At 40.3% G+C, this 17209-nt stretch overlaps 2 protein-coding genes across 4 annotated transcripts; one reads left to right on the plus strand and one right to left on the minus strand.

Moving 5' to 3' along the window:
- Positions 1 to 550: 550 nt before the first annotated feature.
- On the minus strand, positions 551 to 4969 carry ccnj (cyclin J). 2 transcript variants are annotated; one of them, XM_042502417.1, is made up of 6 exons: positions 4837 to 4969; positions 4524 to 4616; positions 3468 to 3678; positions 3082 to 3381; positions 1270 to 1384; positions 551 to 1026 (listed from the first exon to the last, which is right to left on the minus strand). In XM_042502417.1, exons 2-6 carry the CDS (start codon positions 4590 to 4592, stop codon positions 669 to 671), a joined length of 1053 nt encoding a protein of 350 aa, XP_042358351.1. In that variant the 5' UTR covers positions 4593 to 4616; positions 4837 to 4969; the 3' UTR covers positions 551 to 668. The 2 variants fall into 2 exon arrangements, with proteins under 2 accessions (XP_042358351.1, XP_042358350.1); XM_042502416.1 differs by having other exon boundaries at positions 1225 to 1384.
- Positions 4970 to 10926: 5957 nt separating this feature from the next.
- LOC121954335 lies at positions 10927 to 16931 on the plus strand. 2 transcript variants are annotated; one of them, XM_042501773.1, is made up of 3 exons: positions 10927 to 11006; positions 12884 to 15097; positions 15232 to 16931. In XM_042501773.1, exons 2-3 carry the CDS (start codon positions 12898 to 12900, stop codon positions 15891 to 15893), a joined length of 2862 nt encoding a protein of 953 aa, XP_042357707.1. In that variant the 5' UTR covers positions 10927 to 11006; positions 12884 to 12897; the 3' UTR covers positions 15894 to 16931. The 2 variants fall into 2 exon arrangements, with proteins under 2 accessions (XP_042357707.1, XP_042357708.1); XM_042501774.1 differs by having other exon boundaries at positions 15265 to 16931.
- The last annotated feature ends 278 nt before the right edge of the window (positions 16932 to 17209 follow it).

A 17209-nucleotide genomic window follows, 5' to 3' on the forward strand; every position in this document is an offset into this window, starting at 1 on the left:
ACAGATTTGTATTTTATTTAAAACGGTCATCATAGGAGTGCACAGCACTGACTGAAATCCTCTTTGTACAGAAGAGTAACAATTTTCTCGGCAAATAAATTGTGACATCTCGAGGAATATTTCTTTTTTTTTCTTCTTAGTTTTACAAATGACACTCATCAAAACAAAAAAACAAAAACAAAAATTCTGAGGTACAGAGCACCCACACAAACTGTGCTCCATAATCTCACCCACAAACCAATGCTAGTCCCTTTATGTAAATGCCCTTAACTTAAAGGCTAAAGACACAAGGTATTTGTACATTCAATACTGCTGAGGTAATTTGGCTCAAGTAAATACAGGACTTTTGGTCTGTAGCTAAATTAAACAGTAACACTACTGCATACAGCGGTGCAAACTCTGCCTCTGGCAACCTCACAACAACACTCATGACTGATATCTCACACAAAACAAACAAAAAAAAATCCAATGCAGGCTCTCCACAGAAAATTACAGCAAAGTATGCATATTGCACATTGCGTAAACCTTATGGTTCAAAGTGCTGTACCAATCTCATCAAGTCTTTTCAAATTAAAAACACTCGTTTTTCTTCAGTGAATTCCGTTTTGTTCAAGAGAAACAGATCACATCTCGTTTAACTTCCTCCCCCCAAAAAATCTGAAAATCCATCATCTGTCAAAGCAAGGGGCAGCACAGGTGTAGTGCATGCTGACTTGGTAAGCCCTGCTGGGAACGTTGGACTTTGGATCCTGCGAGGAAGTGATGGCCTGGGTGTTGCCATGCTGGGGCCCATTAGGAGCCTGCAGGCTGGCGGCAGAGTGGCTGAGGTAGGAGGCCGGCCTGTGGTTAGGAGCCAGGCCCGGCTGCGGAGCCTGTTGGGGGTACTGCACGCTGGGCCGGTGCAGGTACTGGGCCACAGTGGCTGTCTGGCCTGAACTGTGGTACACCGCCTGGCCCTGCGTCTGCTGCTGGCCGGGTTTCTGGCACTTCTGCTTGTTGGCCTCTTTGACGTCACTATCATGTGCACTGGAAAAAATTAGGAACAAAGAGTTGCACCGTTTATTAGTGCAAAGATTCAATGCTGTAATGTGTGTCAAATTAATAACGTAAAATGTATAACACGCTGTCTGCATGTCATGTGTGTTGTCCTTAGTCAGTACAGTAATTTTTATGAGCCCCCATGGACAAAAATCAGCGTGATCTGAGCTACAGGCAGATACACACATGAGAAGTTTCTCGGCACATGGGACCAGGTTCTCCCATGTATACCCTGTAAGACGCTGCAGTCGGGGTGGCCATGTAGGGGACAGGTGGAGGACAAGGCGGGAGGTGGCCACACATGCAGCGGACACCAGCGAGGGGGCAAAACACAGAAACACATGATCTGAGGGAGAAAAGAAAATAGTGATTCATCAGCACACACAGTGAAAAGCTGTACTGCTCTACACGGCAAAAATGCAGACACTTTGAAAATGGTCAATATGAAGTTATGGCCGCAATCTGAGTTTTTTTTCCTACTATACAAAATATTCGTATGTCATCAGAATTTAGATAAAAAAAGCATAAATAATTAGCTGGCAATCAAAGCCGCTGTTGTGATTATTGCTTCCCTGCCACAGAAAGACAGCCAACTAGACAGCTAAAACAAGCTAAACACGTGAAAGCTAGCTAGTGAAATGGACACGGGTAGCCTCAGCTAAGTTTAAAATTACATTTACTTATTGATTTCTCTCTAGCGGTTACCTGTAGTCGAAAAAAAAAAGCATTTTAATGAAGCAACATCTTAGTACATCAGTTTGTTATTTACCCAGATACATTTAATCACTAACGAAAATAAAAACCTAGCTAAACTTCTACTAACGCTAACTAGCTTAGCAGAGTAGCAGCAATTGCCAATTCAGCTTCTCTCTTCTCTTCTTTTCTTGTGGAATTCGTGTGCTTTGTTAAAGTCAAGCTATTTTTAACTCATAAATTCAAATGTATTAAATTGTAAAATAATTTATTACATTAATGACTGTATATTTAAAAATTCTTAATCAGCAAAAAAAAAACCAAACAAACAACAACAACAACAACAACAACCTTGGATTCATGAAGACAACTGTTTTTTTTGTATGCCTCCAAAATAAACAAAGAATCCAAATTCTTTATGTCCTGAAGTAAAGGAAAGTCACATTATCCTTTTACAATCTTCCACGCAACTCAAGTAGTAGGCTATAATACTAGTCATATATATGCTCAGTACTTCCCAAACACATGCATTTTCACTAAAACATTACGGTTTTAAACAACTGCACTTTCAAATCATAATGTTTAGTGTAATTGCATGTGTTTGGGAGGTACTGAGCACATGACAGGATACAAGACAGTTGGATTATACTACACGAGTTGTGTGAGAGTTTGTAAAAGGATATTTTGATATAGTTTTACTTTTGTTAAACAAGGACCCCTATGACTTCAATTTATCAAGAATTTTCTCTGTTTTTGGATTCCCCATTTACTGTGGAGGCATGCAAAAATTTTTTAATGTTTTCATCAGAAATTCAAGGTAACGTGCAGCGAGTAATTGATATACAAATTATCACTTTGCCGGTGAAGTATTTTTTTAACCTTAGGTGGACTGACACAGGGGAAAAACAGAATTACATATAATCCCTATGAGCTGTAAACATCCAAAATAAAACTCTATTTTAAAAAAACCCTTTAGTTGAAATAGGCCAAAAAAAGTAAGACATGTTCGTGGGTAGATGTTGCATTCCCCTTTGCAATCTGTTAAGTTTTCTTTGCATAAAATAATCAGCCTCAAAGACAGCATAACATTTGCATTTTTAAACAAGTTGCAGGATGACCTAAAAAAAACAAAAACCTTTTAGCTCTGCTATTTGATTTCCTCTCAGTATGTAAGGAAATATGAATGGTGTCATTTGTATATATTCTCAAACTGCCATCACTTCTTTTAATTTAAACTTAACAAAACATTTTTTTCCAGCTTTAGGACCCAAGGATTTGTTTGTCTTCTGATCACACATGGAGGGCCATCTGTAAGACAGTGGCCCAAATACCTTGTAGAATCCAACGCACCTTGCAAGGAAACCTCCAGGAAGTAATCCGCATACTTGGCCATGTATATTTTGGTCTTCTCCAGTAGAGTCATTGGCCAGCCATCATGGAGGTCTTCCTCATGGACGGCAATAGACAGGTAGTACTCTATGAAATGAGCAGCTGTAGGGAGATACAGGTTCCACTGGAAGGTTTCCAGCAGGAGCAGCTCCATGTGAAGTAAACCTTGCTTGGTCAGAACCAGGTTCATGGAGCTCATGCAGCCCAGACTGTTCAGGGTCTCCAGCTTAGGCACCCGATCCTCCCTTTCCTCAAATTTACCTGCAATGGGTGAAAAGTTGCAAAACATCACGCCATGTAGAGATCGGACAGTTGCATGCTGTGGAGTGGGAGTTTAACTAACTTACTGGCCAAAAGAAGACACGACAGTGAGACCATGTGAAGCTGTTGCACTGTGACATCATAGCGGTCCATGAAAAGGTCCAGCAGGTAGACGGCCAGGTGTCTGGCTGCAGGACACAGCCTGAAGCGGTTGCTGACAATGGCTATGAGGTCTGCAAAGTATCGTCTCAAGTTGAGCTGGGGGGACTGGCCTTTGTAGGAGGGCAACTTGAGCTCCTGTTAGAAAAGACATAAATATCAGTTTGCTTTTCTGATTGAATACTACTGTATGCATAACCAACATACTTGCAAAAATATCCACAATACACACATGCACACACTGGAGCAAGACTAATAAAAAGTGATACAAACTCATTATAGACATGTTGATATGGACACGTATTAGTAACAAGACACTGCGGTGTAGAAATACCAAAATGTGTTTCACATACAACCCCCAAATCCAAAAAACTTTGACCGCTGTGTAAAATGTAACAAAAAAAAACAACAACAATGATTTGCAAATTCTTTTTTACCTATATTTAATTGAATAGAAAAAAAACACCCTGAGTCTCCAAAGTTTTGTCCATCAGACAGCAGAGACATAAAAAATAAAAATGTATTTATCTATTTGTTTGCTTGTTTTTAACTTTTTAATTTTTCTTTTCTTGTTCCGTATTGTGGGCACAATTTTTAGCAAAAATAAATGAGTAAAATAAGGAAAAATAATAAATACCATAAACACTTTTTGTGTCCTGCATTTTTTAATTTTTTTAAATGTACCAGAGTATGATCAGATTTTTTATCAGTAAAATTGGTAGCCGCCTGAGTAAAAAAAAAAAAAAAAAAAATCGAACACAAAAACACAGACATGCAAAAAGTTTCACCAAACAGATTTATCAGGAGATGGCATATCCATACACAGACAACAAAAATGAAATAAAACAGCATGAAACAAAGGCAATATCCTCTTCACAGGAATTGAAGCATTATAAAAGACAACTTTAAAGGAACTTTTTCCCATGCTTGTTTCAATCTGTCTTTTCTGGCAGCCATCACTGAAGTTATTGTGTCCCACTCACTTTGTATCGCAGCGCCTGGTAAATATCTGCAGCGAGTTGTCCTTGCCACCATTGGTCCTCTAGCTCCATTTAACACAGTGCTTTTGGAAACCTCTGGAAGGAAAACGCGTGAAAGGGAATCAATCGACTGACAGACTTTGTTCTGAGGATGATCTGCTCATGGAAAAACTGAATCTGAACTCGCAGCCGCATAACTGTTCGCGTTAGCGGATCAGCAGCTGGCCTTGAGATCAATAGCCGGTCGTTCAATGCCTTTTTCCAAAAATAGGAAATCAAACATTTTGCTGTTGGCGGGTGCAAAGAGGAGACTCACCCAATGAGCACATCGAGTGAATATTTCGGGCAGTTTCACAGAAGTAAACTTGGAGCTACCCGGACATGCCTGCTCATTGTTGTAGTCTCTGAAGCTGTTGGACTCAGCACGAGTTCAGCAAACACCACTGCTGCCTTCACGTGCCACCGGAAACACCAACTTCAGATTGAGAGCGGAGGAACAACCAACGGAATATTAACCCAGAGAGCCGCAAAAGTTGTGTTAAGAAGTTGGAGTGCGATAAACGTGTGGTAAAATAGATTTATATAACATAATAGTGCAATAAAGCTAACTTAGTATTACATATTTGTATGAGTTTGATTTTGTCTATGTCGCATAACATGATTGATTCATTGTTGAAATGACCTTTTAAGTTTTGGAAGAGTTTAATTTTTGATAAGAAATATTTAAGTGTGAGTTTAAACTGTCTCCATACCAAAAAAAAATCCAAAGTGAGTGGTAAATTTCCGATTAGTACTTGAAAGCATCACTCCACAGGTAGTGCACATAGGACGCAGCCAATTACAAGTAAGTATAGGAACTGTCACAGCCAATCACTGGCCTGACTCAGCCCCAAAACAGGGAATTTAAAATGATTTCCACAGATAAATTATACTATTTATTAAAAATCCAACCAATTATGCATCAGGCTATTTATGAAAAGTAATTTAATTTCTTTTTCAATTTGCAATTCATTGTTCATGTTTTCCCAGCCTCTCTTGCTGAGTCTGGTGAGGAAGTTTGTAATCCATCATCAATTGTATGCTGGTGCAGTGAGCAGGGTCAGCCTGGGGTGGAGGACCTCTGACACAATGATGTTCAACACTCAGCTGAAGTCCATAAACCTTGCATATATATATATATCCCTGGGGAGTCGAGGTGTTGCAGGATGTGACGCAGTTCCATGTTGACTGCATCATCCACTGACCTGTTCGCCTTGCAGGCAAACTGTTGGGGATCCAGCTGGGTGCCTGTGATGTCCTTCAGGGAAGTCGGTGCAACACGACCTCTTTTCAAAGGATTTCATGATGATTTCATGTATGATTGTGGAGCTTTCGAAACAGGAAGAATCTTTACATAGCTCCTGTTATCTGTCGATCTGTGTTGAAATGGGGGCCGGGTCGTCAGCACAGATGTTCAGCCAAGGGGGGAGAAATATCGTCTGGATCTGGAGCTCTCTGGATCTTCTGTCTACGAAAGAGGCAGCATACATCCTCCTCACAGATCCTAAAAGCAGATGGGGGTCAGTGGGTGGCGCTGCAGCTGATTGTGTGATGTCTGAGTCAGACGGGGTGAGGGATGTGAGGGTGGAAGTATCAAACCTACAGTAAAACACATTCAGGTTGTCTCCACAGTGTGGGGGAATGTTTTACCAATATCTCTGATGCAGGGTCGTGGTCTGAAAACCTGTTTTTCAGCTTTACAGATTCACACCTCTCTGCTACGCTGATCCATTGTGTCAGTGTGTTTCAAATGACCTGGTTGTAAATGAGTCTGTTTTCACATCTCTAGGGCTCCTCCTTAGCCTGACAAAGCTGCCTGTGGTTTGCTGTAAAGCGGGGCTTATTGTTAACCCTTTGAAACCTGAGAAAGCTGCTTTGATATCTAAAAAAAAAAAAAAATTGAGCAGTCAATGAGCAACTTAACAAGACATGGCCCCAATATTAGCAAGATAAGAACAAGAGAATAACCTAAAAATGTGAAGAAGAAAGAAAGAAAAGTCAAAACAAACACACACACACACACACACATATATATATATATATATGTGTGTGTGTGTGTGAAGTAACCTCCTCTCTCTGTTTTTTGGACCAATTTTCCCCCAGCTTTTCTCCCTTCATTTTTGACACTAATGTTAGCTCATTTACTTGTCACCTTTTATAAGTTTCTTGAAACTTTTTTTTCACATATGTTTTTGTCATCATTCTTTTTTTTTTATGCTCTATTCTTTTGATGGTTTGTAAGTTTATGGTCTTGGAAAAAAGTGTTCGAAATAAAAATTTCAATCAAATCAAATCAATCAAAGAAATTGCACCCGTTTGCTTAGTTTTCAAAGGGTTAAATAGCTTTTGAAAGGCGTCCTGAACACAGCATAAGAAAGCTGATGTGGATCCAGGTTTCAGAGGATTAATGCATGTGCAGAATGCCTTAGCTGACACGCTCATATTCTCACAAAAATTGATGTACACTGTCACAGTGTCAGTGAGTACATTACAGATTTTTTAAGTTATCATGAGAATACAGTGAGACAGTCTTAATGTGTTAGGCTATAGCTATCCTATTTGTGATATTTTACTACAACACAGAACATTCAGAGATCTCAGCTCATCATGATGCGGGTATGGACTGGATGATGCTGGTGGGAATTTATCTGTTTAGTCGATCTCTCTCTGACAAAGTACAAAGTGACAAAATAGTTTGGAAGGAACTGAAAGTGAATCCATAAGTCTTGTGTTGTTAATGTATGAAATATGATGCAAATCTGAACAAAAGGCATGGAGAATACATCTGTGCATGAGTGTTAGCATGCATGTGTGTCTGGGTATACTGCTCAGAGAACAATGCTGACATCCAGCCAAGGTTACAAGCATTAAAATGACCTTTTTTGGCACATAGTCTGATTTCACTTACATCTCATCCCCTTTCTCTAGGTCAGCCTGCTTGTTCATCTAAACTACTTTAGATATATAAATAGGCTATTTTATGTGCACTTAAATGTATTCCTGTCTGAGCTATTCCCAGAAAAGCAGCTGTTTCATGTTGGCAAAATAATTCATTGAGTCATTTTTGTAGTGCAAATTCAAAGTGGGTCAGTTTGCCCCAGCAGCACAGCACAGTTCAATTTGACCCAAATAGGTTAAAGCGACATCGATGTTACAATGGCTTCCCTGTCGTTCAAGAGCAAAGGGACCCATCTAATGCACTGCACTATAAAGGGATGTCTAATCTGTTGATCTGAGGGTAACAGGAGGAAATGAGCTTAATTAATTTTTTCCAAGGGGGTGTATCTATGAAACCAATATGGCCCTACTGTGTCTTATCCATTAGCAAGTCAGTTATTGTCAGGAATCTTATATCAGTGGATCAGTCACAAATCTGCTGATAAGTGCTGGCATAAACATTAATTACAACAATTGTTCTTTTCCATTGGCATATGTAGGAAAGTATACCCACCACTTCCATGGTGACCAACCCACTTACCCAGCAGCACACCCACCTCCTCAACTATTATTGCACCTCTTCTCATTACGCTGCATTTTTACACATACAGACACCACGGATAGAAATTGGACATTTCTGTGTGCATGTCTGATTTAATAAGTTACATACAAGACAGAAGTGCTAATAAACAGATAACTACAGATTTCACTGCTGTTGGTGTGCAGAGCAGTCATGCCGAATTCTGAGGTGTGGGATCGGTAAGATTTCTACAACTTTCTGAGTCAAAATCCGACCACAAGAGGCGTTTTAGTTGAAATTTTTCGATTGGGATCTCGGAAAATTCTGACTTCCCATTGAAAAGGAACACACAATCATCTCAATATTTGAATTCGATCATTTGAATTTCAACACTGTGTTTTCCGCTAATTACATTTCAGCAGCTGCACTGTGCTGGAAGTAACCATTCATTCTTCTTCTATAGGGATCACAAGTGCAAAGACATCATATTGGTTTCATGTTGTGCTTCCACAATAATAAGGAGCAGTCAAGGAACTGTGCCTGCATGCAGGGGGTGAGTCATAAGAGGATTGGTAATGGTAGACGCTGTGTGGTGAGGTGGTGGGTAGTCTTGTTCTTAATGGGCTGAAAATGTCTCCCAGGGGAAGCAAATGGTGTCCTGAGTGGAGGGAGCTGGTGGCCGTCCTTTCTGTGCTTTTCTTCCCCTTGGTGTCATGCAGTGCCTTGGTTTAGGGCAGCTGACGGCCATTGACCTGCACAGGAATGTGAACAACCCACTGCTGCTTTTTCTCTGAACACACTGACAGAAATACCAAAGTAGAGGATGTAAGTGGTATTGATATTACACTGGATCAGTATTGGCAGTGTGTGTCCTAAGTGTTTGCAGAGGGAACAGTATGCTTTGGGTCTGTTTATGTCTGAAATAAACTGGTCAGGGGGCTGTTGGTGATGCCAAAGATTTTGAATGACTCAGCTTGTTTCTATGTCTAAGACATTGATTTTTTCCCCCCTCTACATCACACATTCCTCATTAAATTGAATGCTCATCCTCACCTTATCTTAGCTTTCGGACGGCTCCAATTTGTTGGCAGCACAAAGGTCACTCTGCCTATATAGACTCACACACACACACATATAGACTCAGATTAAATGACAAACCAACTAGTCACACAGGAATGGATGAATATGAACAGTAAGGTTGGACAAATGTCACAATAAAAGTCAAGAAGCTGAAGGATACGTTAGAGCGAGTGTGCGGTAATGTAGTAAAGTAAGTTGTTCCAATTTATAAATAGTCAGTAAATAAACACATTTTTAACTAATTTACATTTACAATACAATACCATACAGTACAACTGACAATACAGTTCCATTTTAAAGGTCCCATATTAAGCTCACTTTTATGCTCATACTTGCTTTTCTATCTATCTATCATCCATCAATGAGAGATTGATAAATAGATGCAATAAAAGGTCTCGCATTCACTGAACTCAGGGCCAGTGGCCTATTTTTAGCGCTGCTATTGAACTGTGTGAAGTAGCCCGTCATTGTATGTTAAAGTGATTTGTGAACTACTGAGCAGAACCAATGGCTGCCCTCCTTCCAGCAGGAGTAACCTGCAGCCTCACTCTCCATGTGTTTTGCAAGATAATGGGGATTACGTTACCCAGTCTACTGTATCTCCAGCGCTGGAACAGCATAAGATAGTTCTGGCATTGGGAGACTACCTACTGTAATACCTGACAGAGCATCACGGGGAAAAATAGCAAAATTTTAATTTTTTCAAAACTTAAAACATAAACATTTTCCATTTTAAATTATTTTTGTATTATATTCTTATTAGTCTCGTCCCTGCTGGTCACCATCTTTGAAGTTGACGCTTGGTTAAATTTAAGTTGGGATGTTGGGTGTCAATGTCAGGACGTCTAATGGCAACCTCATTTTGACTTGAATACTGACAACAGATGATGTTATTTGTTGGTTTTGTTGTTGAGTAACCAAAATCCTATGTCTTCCAAACATATCATGCCAGCCTCATCTTGACATAGCGACATTTAGTTGAAGGAAGAACAAGACCAAACACTCGCAGATTGTCCTTTAATGTTGACATCTACACAACATTAAAATTCTTTTTTGACATTTAAAATATTGTCAATAAGGCTTTTATTGCAACCAAAGCTTAACATCTGTCCATCTTTAGAGTTCAATGGTTTTCTGATATCATTTTGACATCCAGTGCCAGCTCTGTTTGGTTTTCTCTGCTCATTTATTATCATAAATATATTTTTTAACCTTTTGATTTTTTTCAGAAACTAGAGTATGAACACTACACAGATTAGATTTTTTTTTTTTAAGAAAATAGGATATATTATTCAAATAGTACACATTTTGTTTTTAATTGGGATTGTTTAACCACCAAAGTCCCTGAATGCCTTGTGTTCAAGGTCATTACTGTGTTTTTTGCTCAAAATTTGCATGGTATTGCAGCATTATTTAATAGCTGAACATTTTTTGGGGTTGACATGGTGCAGGGGACAACAAACTGTGTGTCTGGCAGCTTTTATTTACAAGGACACACTGTATAACTGTGGTATTTGACAATGACACATGTATTAATATTTCAGTTCAACTGTTTAACACTATGCACTCTGTTTTATGCTGCTTGGGGACTGTGGATACATGTTAACTTGAGACAATTCATTTGACAGAGTTTCTACTGTAGCTTCTAGTTTGGTTATTTTACACAATTTGAGGGTTTCTTAAGAACTGAATTATCCCCATATAAATGAACACCACACGAGTGCGGTGAGAGCAGCGTTTGCGTGAAAACAGCTCAGTGTTTGTGTGGAGCTGTAGGCCCGGGACAGCACGGCTCTGTGTCTGTCGGAGGCACCAGGCTAAAAGCTAAAGCAGCTCAGGGGCTGTAATCCCCGTATGGAACCATCATGGCTGCCACTCGCTGAGCTGTCAAGCTCTCCACAAAAGAAAAGGTAAAAACCGAGACAACTACAATCATAACTAAAGCTTCATGGTTTATCTACACCACCCGGTGGCTTTACCTGCACTAATAACTCGATGCAAGGTTAAAAAACTGTTGTGGCGTAACTTTGTCGCCACGCTATTTATTCTTCAAGTTATTTCGTCTTTGTAAGCTCTCGTCGCGTCACGTTAATTCAAATCACTCAAACGCTATTTTAGAAAACGTTTGAACACTTAGCGCACATGCTAAAGAACAACAAGGTGTTTTCATGCGAAAGGTAAGAGGCTGTAATGGCGTGACAGTGGGATAGTTTTGTCGTAACTTCGCTATTCCCAAGGCGGTCGTTGCTCGTTACAAAGGCAGTCTCATCACTTTGTTATGGTCAAGTCAAACTGCACAATGGCCGCACGATTCTCCCATTAATGTGGTGCTAAGAAGTGCTACCTCGAGCTTTTCTTGTCTTTTTATTTGTGCATTTGTTTCTTTTACGGGGTTTTTATTTTAGCCTCCCACTATAGCGTGTTTAGCCGTGTTTTAAGCAAGTTCCCAACTATTGTGCTGGCAGGTGAGTTTAAGTACAGTTTCCTGCACCTGGGGGGCTGATAACAATCTAAACTCGTTGTTTTGTACATGTCATAATGCAATAAATTATCCACGCTGAAACATTTTGAACCATAGCCAGCAACAGGTGGACTTAAAGATCCCATATTACGCTCATTTTCAGTTTCATACTTGTATTTTTGGTTTCTATTAGAACATGTTTACATGGTTTAAACTTCAAAAGGCACATTATTTTTCTCATATTGTCTGCCTGAATATACCTGTATTTACCTTTTGTCTAAAATGCTCCGTTTTTCCAGTTAAACCGCAAAATATTCCACAGGAAATGCACAGGGACCCATTTAGAGTTTTTGTGTGAAACAGCTTTTAGACTGAATCAAAATGTTTATTTACAATAGCGTTTGAGTGGAAAATGCTTGTGTCACATACTTAATATCAAAGGGTGCTGAGCAAACCCTGCCTCAATTAGGTAGTTTATAGCCACAAAAACATCAATAAAATAAAATCAATATCAATTTAAGTTTTGCTATATTTACAATATTTTCACTACTTTTCCTCACTGTCAGAAAGCCTTTTCCGGTGACAAATTAATAGGCTATATCAAAGCCACCAAACTCTATTTACAAAAGCAATAATATGTGATGCTGCAGCCCTGTTGACAACAGTACATTCTGTGCTGGTATATTTTGGTTTATCAAGGACGCTAACAAAGTAGCAAATAACATAAAATTAGCAGCACAGCAGAAATGTCAGATAAGTCCTACACCGTGTTTAACTGTATATCTGTATAACATAACAGTTACGACTGAAAAGTTCCAGAAATAGACAAGTTTGCTGATTTAACATATCTCTACAATTGTAATCAACTGTCTACTATCTTTGTTGTTAAACTGACGTCACTGTAATTCGGTCTAAACATTAGCCTATAGTTGTGACATCACAAAATGGTGAATATCCTGATGACTTGTATAGATGCACATTTTCTTAACACAGGCTGTGTCCATTTCACATTGGATTGAACGTTTTGATCCTCTCACAGTATTTACATAGTGCCTGTATGTGCTTTATAATAAATAACACACGGGAGTCTGACTTTCTACAATATTGGACCTTTAATATTAATAACATGCAGACTTTGGAGGCAGCTTCTTTGTATGATTTTACTGTGAAACGATAAAATGGCAGTCTCAGCTATCACAACATGTTGGTTTTTATGAAAGATATTATGAATAAATAAATACCGTTAAATGAACACCTCTCCATTTGTTGCATTGGCCTTGAAGCTGTATTATTTTGTTGCTGATTCTTACTGTTTTTTACTTTCAGAAACCTGAAAAAACATGGATTCGGTGGATATTTGCGCAACTACCTCCAGAGGAGATAATAAACGGCGCGCCAACAAGAAGAATAGAGATTGGCACAAACGGCTCCACCTCAGGAAGACTGCCGGACAGCCGCGAACTATGCAAAGTGAAGATAAGCATGGACCAAAGAAGATAGCAGAGGAGTGGGAGCAAAGCACAGTGTGGCCTTCATCAAAGAAGCCCCCCCAGGGAACAAAGCAGGGTCAGCACAGGACAAACGACAGCGGCAATACACTCAGGTTCACATGCTCTCAATGCAGGGACAACACGGAATATGTTCCCAAAGACTTAGTAAAACACTTCGAGGAAAAGCACAGAGGGAGCCCACCTGTTTTTTCCTGTCATACTTGTACTTTTAGTACTCATGAGTTCTCCTACCTTCAGGTTCATATATTAAGCCACAAGAACACTTTTTCTAATTGCTGCATTTGTAACGACAACGTTCAGCGCACATGGCCTGAATTCAGTGCACATCTGACCACGTGTCACTGCCAAAATGGCAAATATTCATGTGAAATGTGTCAGAAATTCTCCACAGGAGATGTTAGAGTGTTTTTAGAGCACCTGTATGCACACAATTTAGGCCTGGAAGGATCTAATGATCTATCGCTTCACATGAAGGGCAAGAGTAAGCTTGATCCTAAAACAACCACTCAATCTCTACGTTGTCAGCACTGTGACTATGAGGCATCTCGGAAGTGGCTGATCACTAAGCATGTTAAAGCTGTCCATGTCTGCCAGAATGGTAATCAGAGGAAGAGGGAGCAGGAGGGCCGCTCCATAGCAATGAAACAAAATGACCCAATCCCAAAAATTAAGCCTAGATTAACAAGAAGTGCAGTCAGGGAAATGTGCTGGCTGACACAGGACTGCCTTTCTCTACCAGGGAGAGAGTTCCTGGACAAATACTGCCATCTGTCTGATCCACAAACAACACTAGAAGAGACTCAACAATTCTTGATGAAATCTGTTGCTGGGGAAACCGGTGACCAGAAATGGACCAAGGCTCTTAAAACCGTTTTATCCAACGTCCCTCAAGATATGACTCTTCACCCGAAGTCAGAGAACGGCATTGTGCCGAACTCGTCTGATCTTACTGTCCTGACCGTCAAGAACAAGATAACTGTGGCTCAGAATGGTGCTACTTACCCCAAAAGGTTAAAAATGATGACCTCATCAGACAAGGAAACTCCTGAAAGTGCTCGTGATGATGCTCGTTGTGTAGAAAATGGATGTCAGTCAAATTTGAACGATCATACACCTTGTCCACAGACTGAAACCAAACTGAATAATGATATCTCAATGCCAGCTCAGAGCGAGCCATCTGGGTGCACTCAAATGCAGGAAAACAGAGAGAACCAAGAATTAAACACTGATCAGGAAGAGCATTGTAAGAAACCTGAAGAGCCTATGCATGAGGATGATATTTCCAGTGAGCTGAAAATGACAAATGAGAGCAACGAGCAGATTCCTAAAGTTGTACCAAAAAAGAAGAGGCGAAGGCGAAAAAGAAAGGCCAGATCTAAGAGAGGGACTAACAGATCATCAGGATCGGCTTTAAAGATAGTGTTGAAGAAGAATCCAGTCAAGGAGAAGCAGTGGGTGTCGCAAAGCTCTTCATTAGGAGGTGGTCCGACGAATGATCGTCATGGATCACCAGGTCCTCACGCTACATCGGAGGAGACGGCACAGGTTCTCCCAAGCATGCTTCCAACAGAAGAAGCACACCAGAAGAAATGGACCAAAGCTTCCGAGACTGATCCGGACGCCCCAACTGAAGCCATCCATTCAAAAAGTCCACAGTCAAAGCCAGGAGAGGAACTAACTTCAAGTTGTGCTGCAAATGGGTCTAAAAATATGGATGGAAACATGCCTGTTGTGCTCGAAGGCTTGCCGCATCAAGAAATGCGAGATGACACCGAGAAGTCAGTGCAGCTCTTGGAAGCAGAAGTTGACGAGAGCAGTTCGGTTAGTGTGACAGCCCAGACAGATGTGAGGGCTGCTGCTGGGACTGAAGTAGAGATGTGCCCCGAGATCGTACAGCTCCAAACGTCAGGCGGCGGCACAGACTGTCATGTGTCAGATGATGAGATGAGTTCAGCTGCTGATGGAGTGACTCCTCATAGCAGTTACACCAAGTCTTCCCCTGTTTTCCAACCTATTATTACAGCACAAGGTAAGACTGCAAATTATAGTTTTAGGTAGATGTAATTATTTAGGATTTAACATGCAATGGCGTTTTCCTGGCATACATTTTCAATAGCACGCCTGTCTGTTTGGAATTGAGTATTGTCACCTTCTGTCTTTCAGATAATGTGAACTCAAGCTTTCCCCTTTCTTCAGGGCAGAGTGTTGAGGGGATAAGAGATGGAGAAGTGCCTGCCGACTCCTGCCCAGATCTCCTCAGCGACGTCAGCTTGCCCGTCGGGAAAGCCATCCAACAGGAGTCCTCACCAGCCTCTGGGCATAGGAGGCAGCCCCTCCCAAAGAACCTGGAGAGGACCCTGAAGTTAGTAGCCATTAACCCATCTCAGCTGGTAAAGCGTCCAGCGGGAGACCAGCCTGTTGTGGTGCTAAATCATCCAGACGCTGACATCCCCGAAGTTGCCAGGATCATGGAGGTCATCAACAAGTACAGAGGCGAGGTGCAGAAGGTCGTGCTGTCACGGAGGACTATAAACGCTCTCTCAGCCATGGATGGCGAGGTCCCTGAGACGAATGACTCAACGGAACCTGATTCTCCAGGCAGTGCAAAAAATTATGTACAGGAGAGATTTGTGTTGAAACTGAAACTCCGCAGGCTGAGCAGGAAAAAGTACGAGGTCGTCGGTGCAGCCTCTCCCAGCAGGGATGCTGTGAAGAAGTTTCGCTGCTGGTTTTGTGGCAGGGCCTTTGCAAGTCAGGAAACGTGGATGGCCCATCGGCAGCGGCACCTGATGGAGTGGAAAGGGCCAAACTGTGAAAACATATAAATGTCGCACACACTGGATGAAAAATAGTCTGGAAAATGACTTTTCAATACAACAAAACAATAACGGAAACAGTGATAGCCAGTCACCTCCGTCTTTTTTAAGTCTTAGTTCTAATTGGTTTTGAGGAGAATCAAATATCATGCCTCCTGGAGGGTTCACATTCTCAGGGTGAACATTTACCTATCGTCTTTCTCCCAGTCGGAGTAGCTTGATATAAACTCTTTGTACATTAGTGATTATCCGTAAAGCCACAAGGACGTGGTGTTGATAATTTAGTTCTTTGTATTGTTTGTATTTTGCAATAGCTTTATTTAAAGTGATTTTAAGTACACTGTCATACAAAATCTTTTATAGAACACTGTAATATGTATATTTGCCATACCATCTGAGTTATATGAATCAGTTTATGTACGGGTAGGCTCGACAGTGTGGTAGCTATCATATTTATGTTTTTGGAATGGGATGAAGAGACCCACAAGTTACTCAGATATACCAAAACTGTGTGTTTAAAACAAACAAAAAAAGAAGACAATAAGCTGTTTTATCCATTTATTTATGACTCTTAGGTTTAGCCTTTATGTGCTTTTTTCTTTACGATTTTTGGGGGCCATTGGAAGAATCAGTGTATAAACTCCAAATTATGTTCAAATGATAGTATTATCTGTAAGAGGTATGTTTTCATGCATTCAGTGGAGGCAGATATCCCTAAAGACACCATTAATTTAAAAAAAGTAAAACCTGTGTTTTGTGATGTCAGTGAAATACTAACTAAATCTTTTCAAAGGTCCGGTGTATACGATTTAGTGGCATCTATTGGCAGAAGTAGTATATAAAATTCATAGCTGTTTTTTCATGAGTTTATAATCACCTGAAAGTAAGAAATCTAATTTTGTTACCTGACAATGAGCCGTTTATATTTACATATGTGGCGGAGTCCACCATCTTGTTCCTGCAGTAGCCCAAAACCGACAAACCAAATTCTGGTTCAAGATAAGGCCATTTGTGTTTTTGCTTTGGCCATTATAGTTCTACGTGTTTGGCACATGGGAGAGATTTCAGTTTTGCAACCTCACTGCTAGATGCTACTAAATCCTACACACTGCACCTTTAAATCTGGTTTAAGAGGCCTAGATGATTTGATCATGTTTTTTTTTTTCTCTTTTTTACTCAATGAGTTTTCCTCTTTTGACTTGAATTGATAATCTTATCTTTTAATTGCACTATGAAAGGAGGATTTATATTTCCCATTACCTCACCTTATCAGGCCGAAGCTTTTGACAATCTCAACCAGTGTCCTACTGTGGCTCAACATTTCC

Source organism: Plectropomus leopardus, chromosome 15, assembly GCF_008729295.1.
Source record: "Plectropomus leopardus isolate mb chromosome 15, YSFRI_Pleo_2.0, whole genome shotgun sequence".
Lineage (NCBI taxonomy): Eukaryota > Metazoa > Chordata > Actinopteri > Perciformes > Serranidae > Plectropomus > Plectropomus leopardus.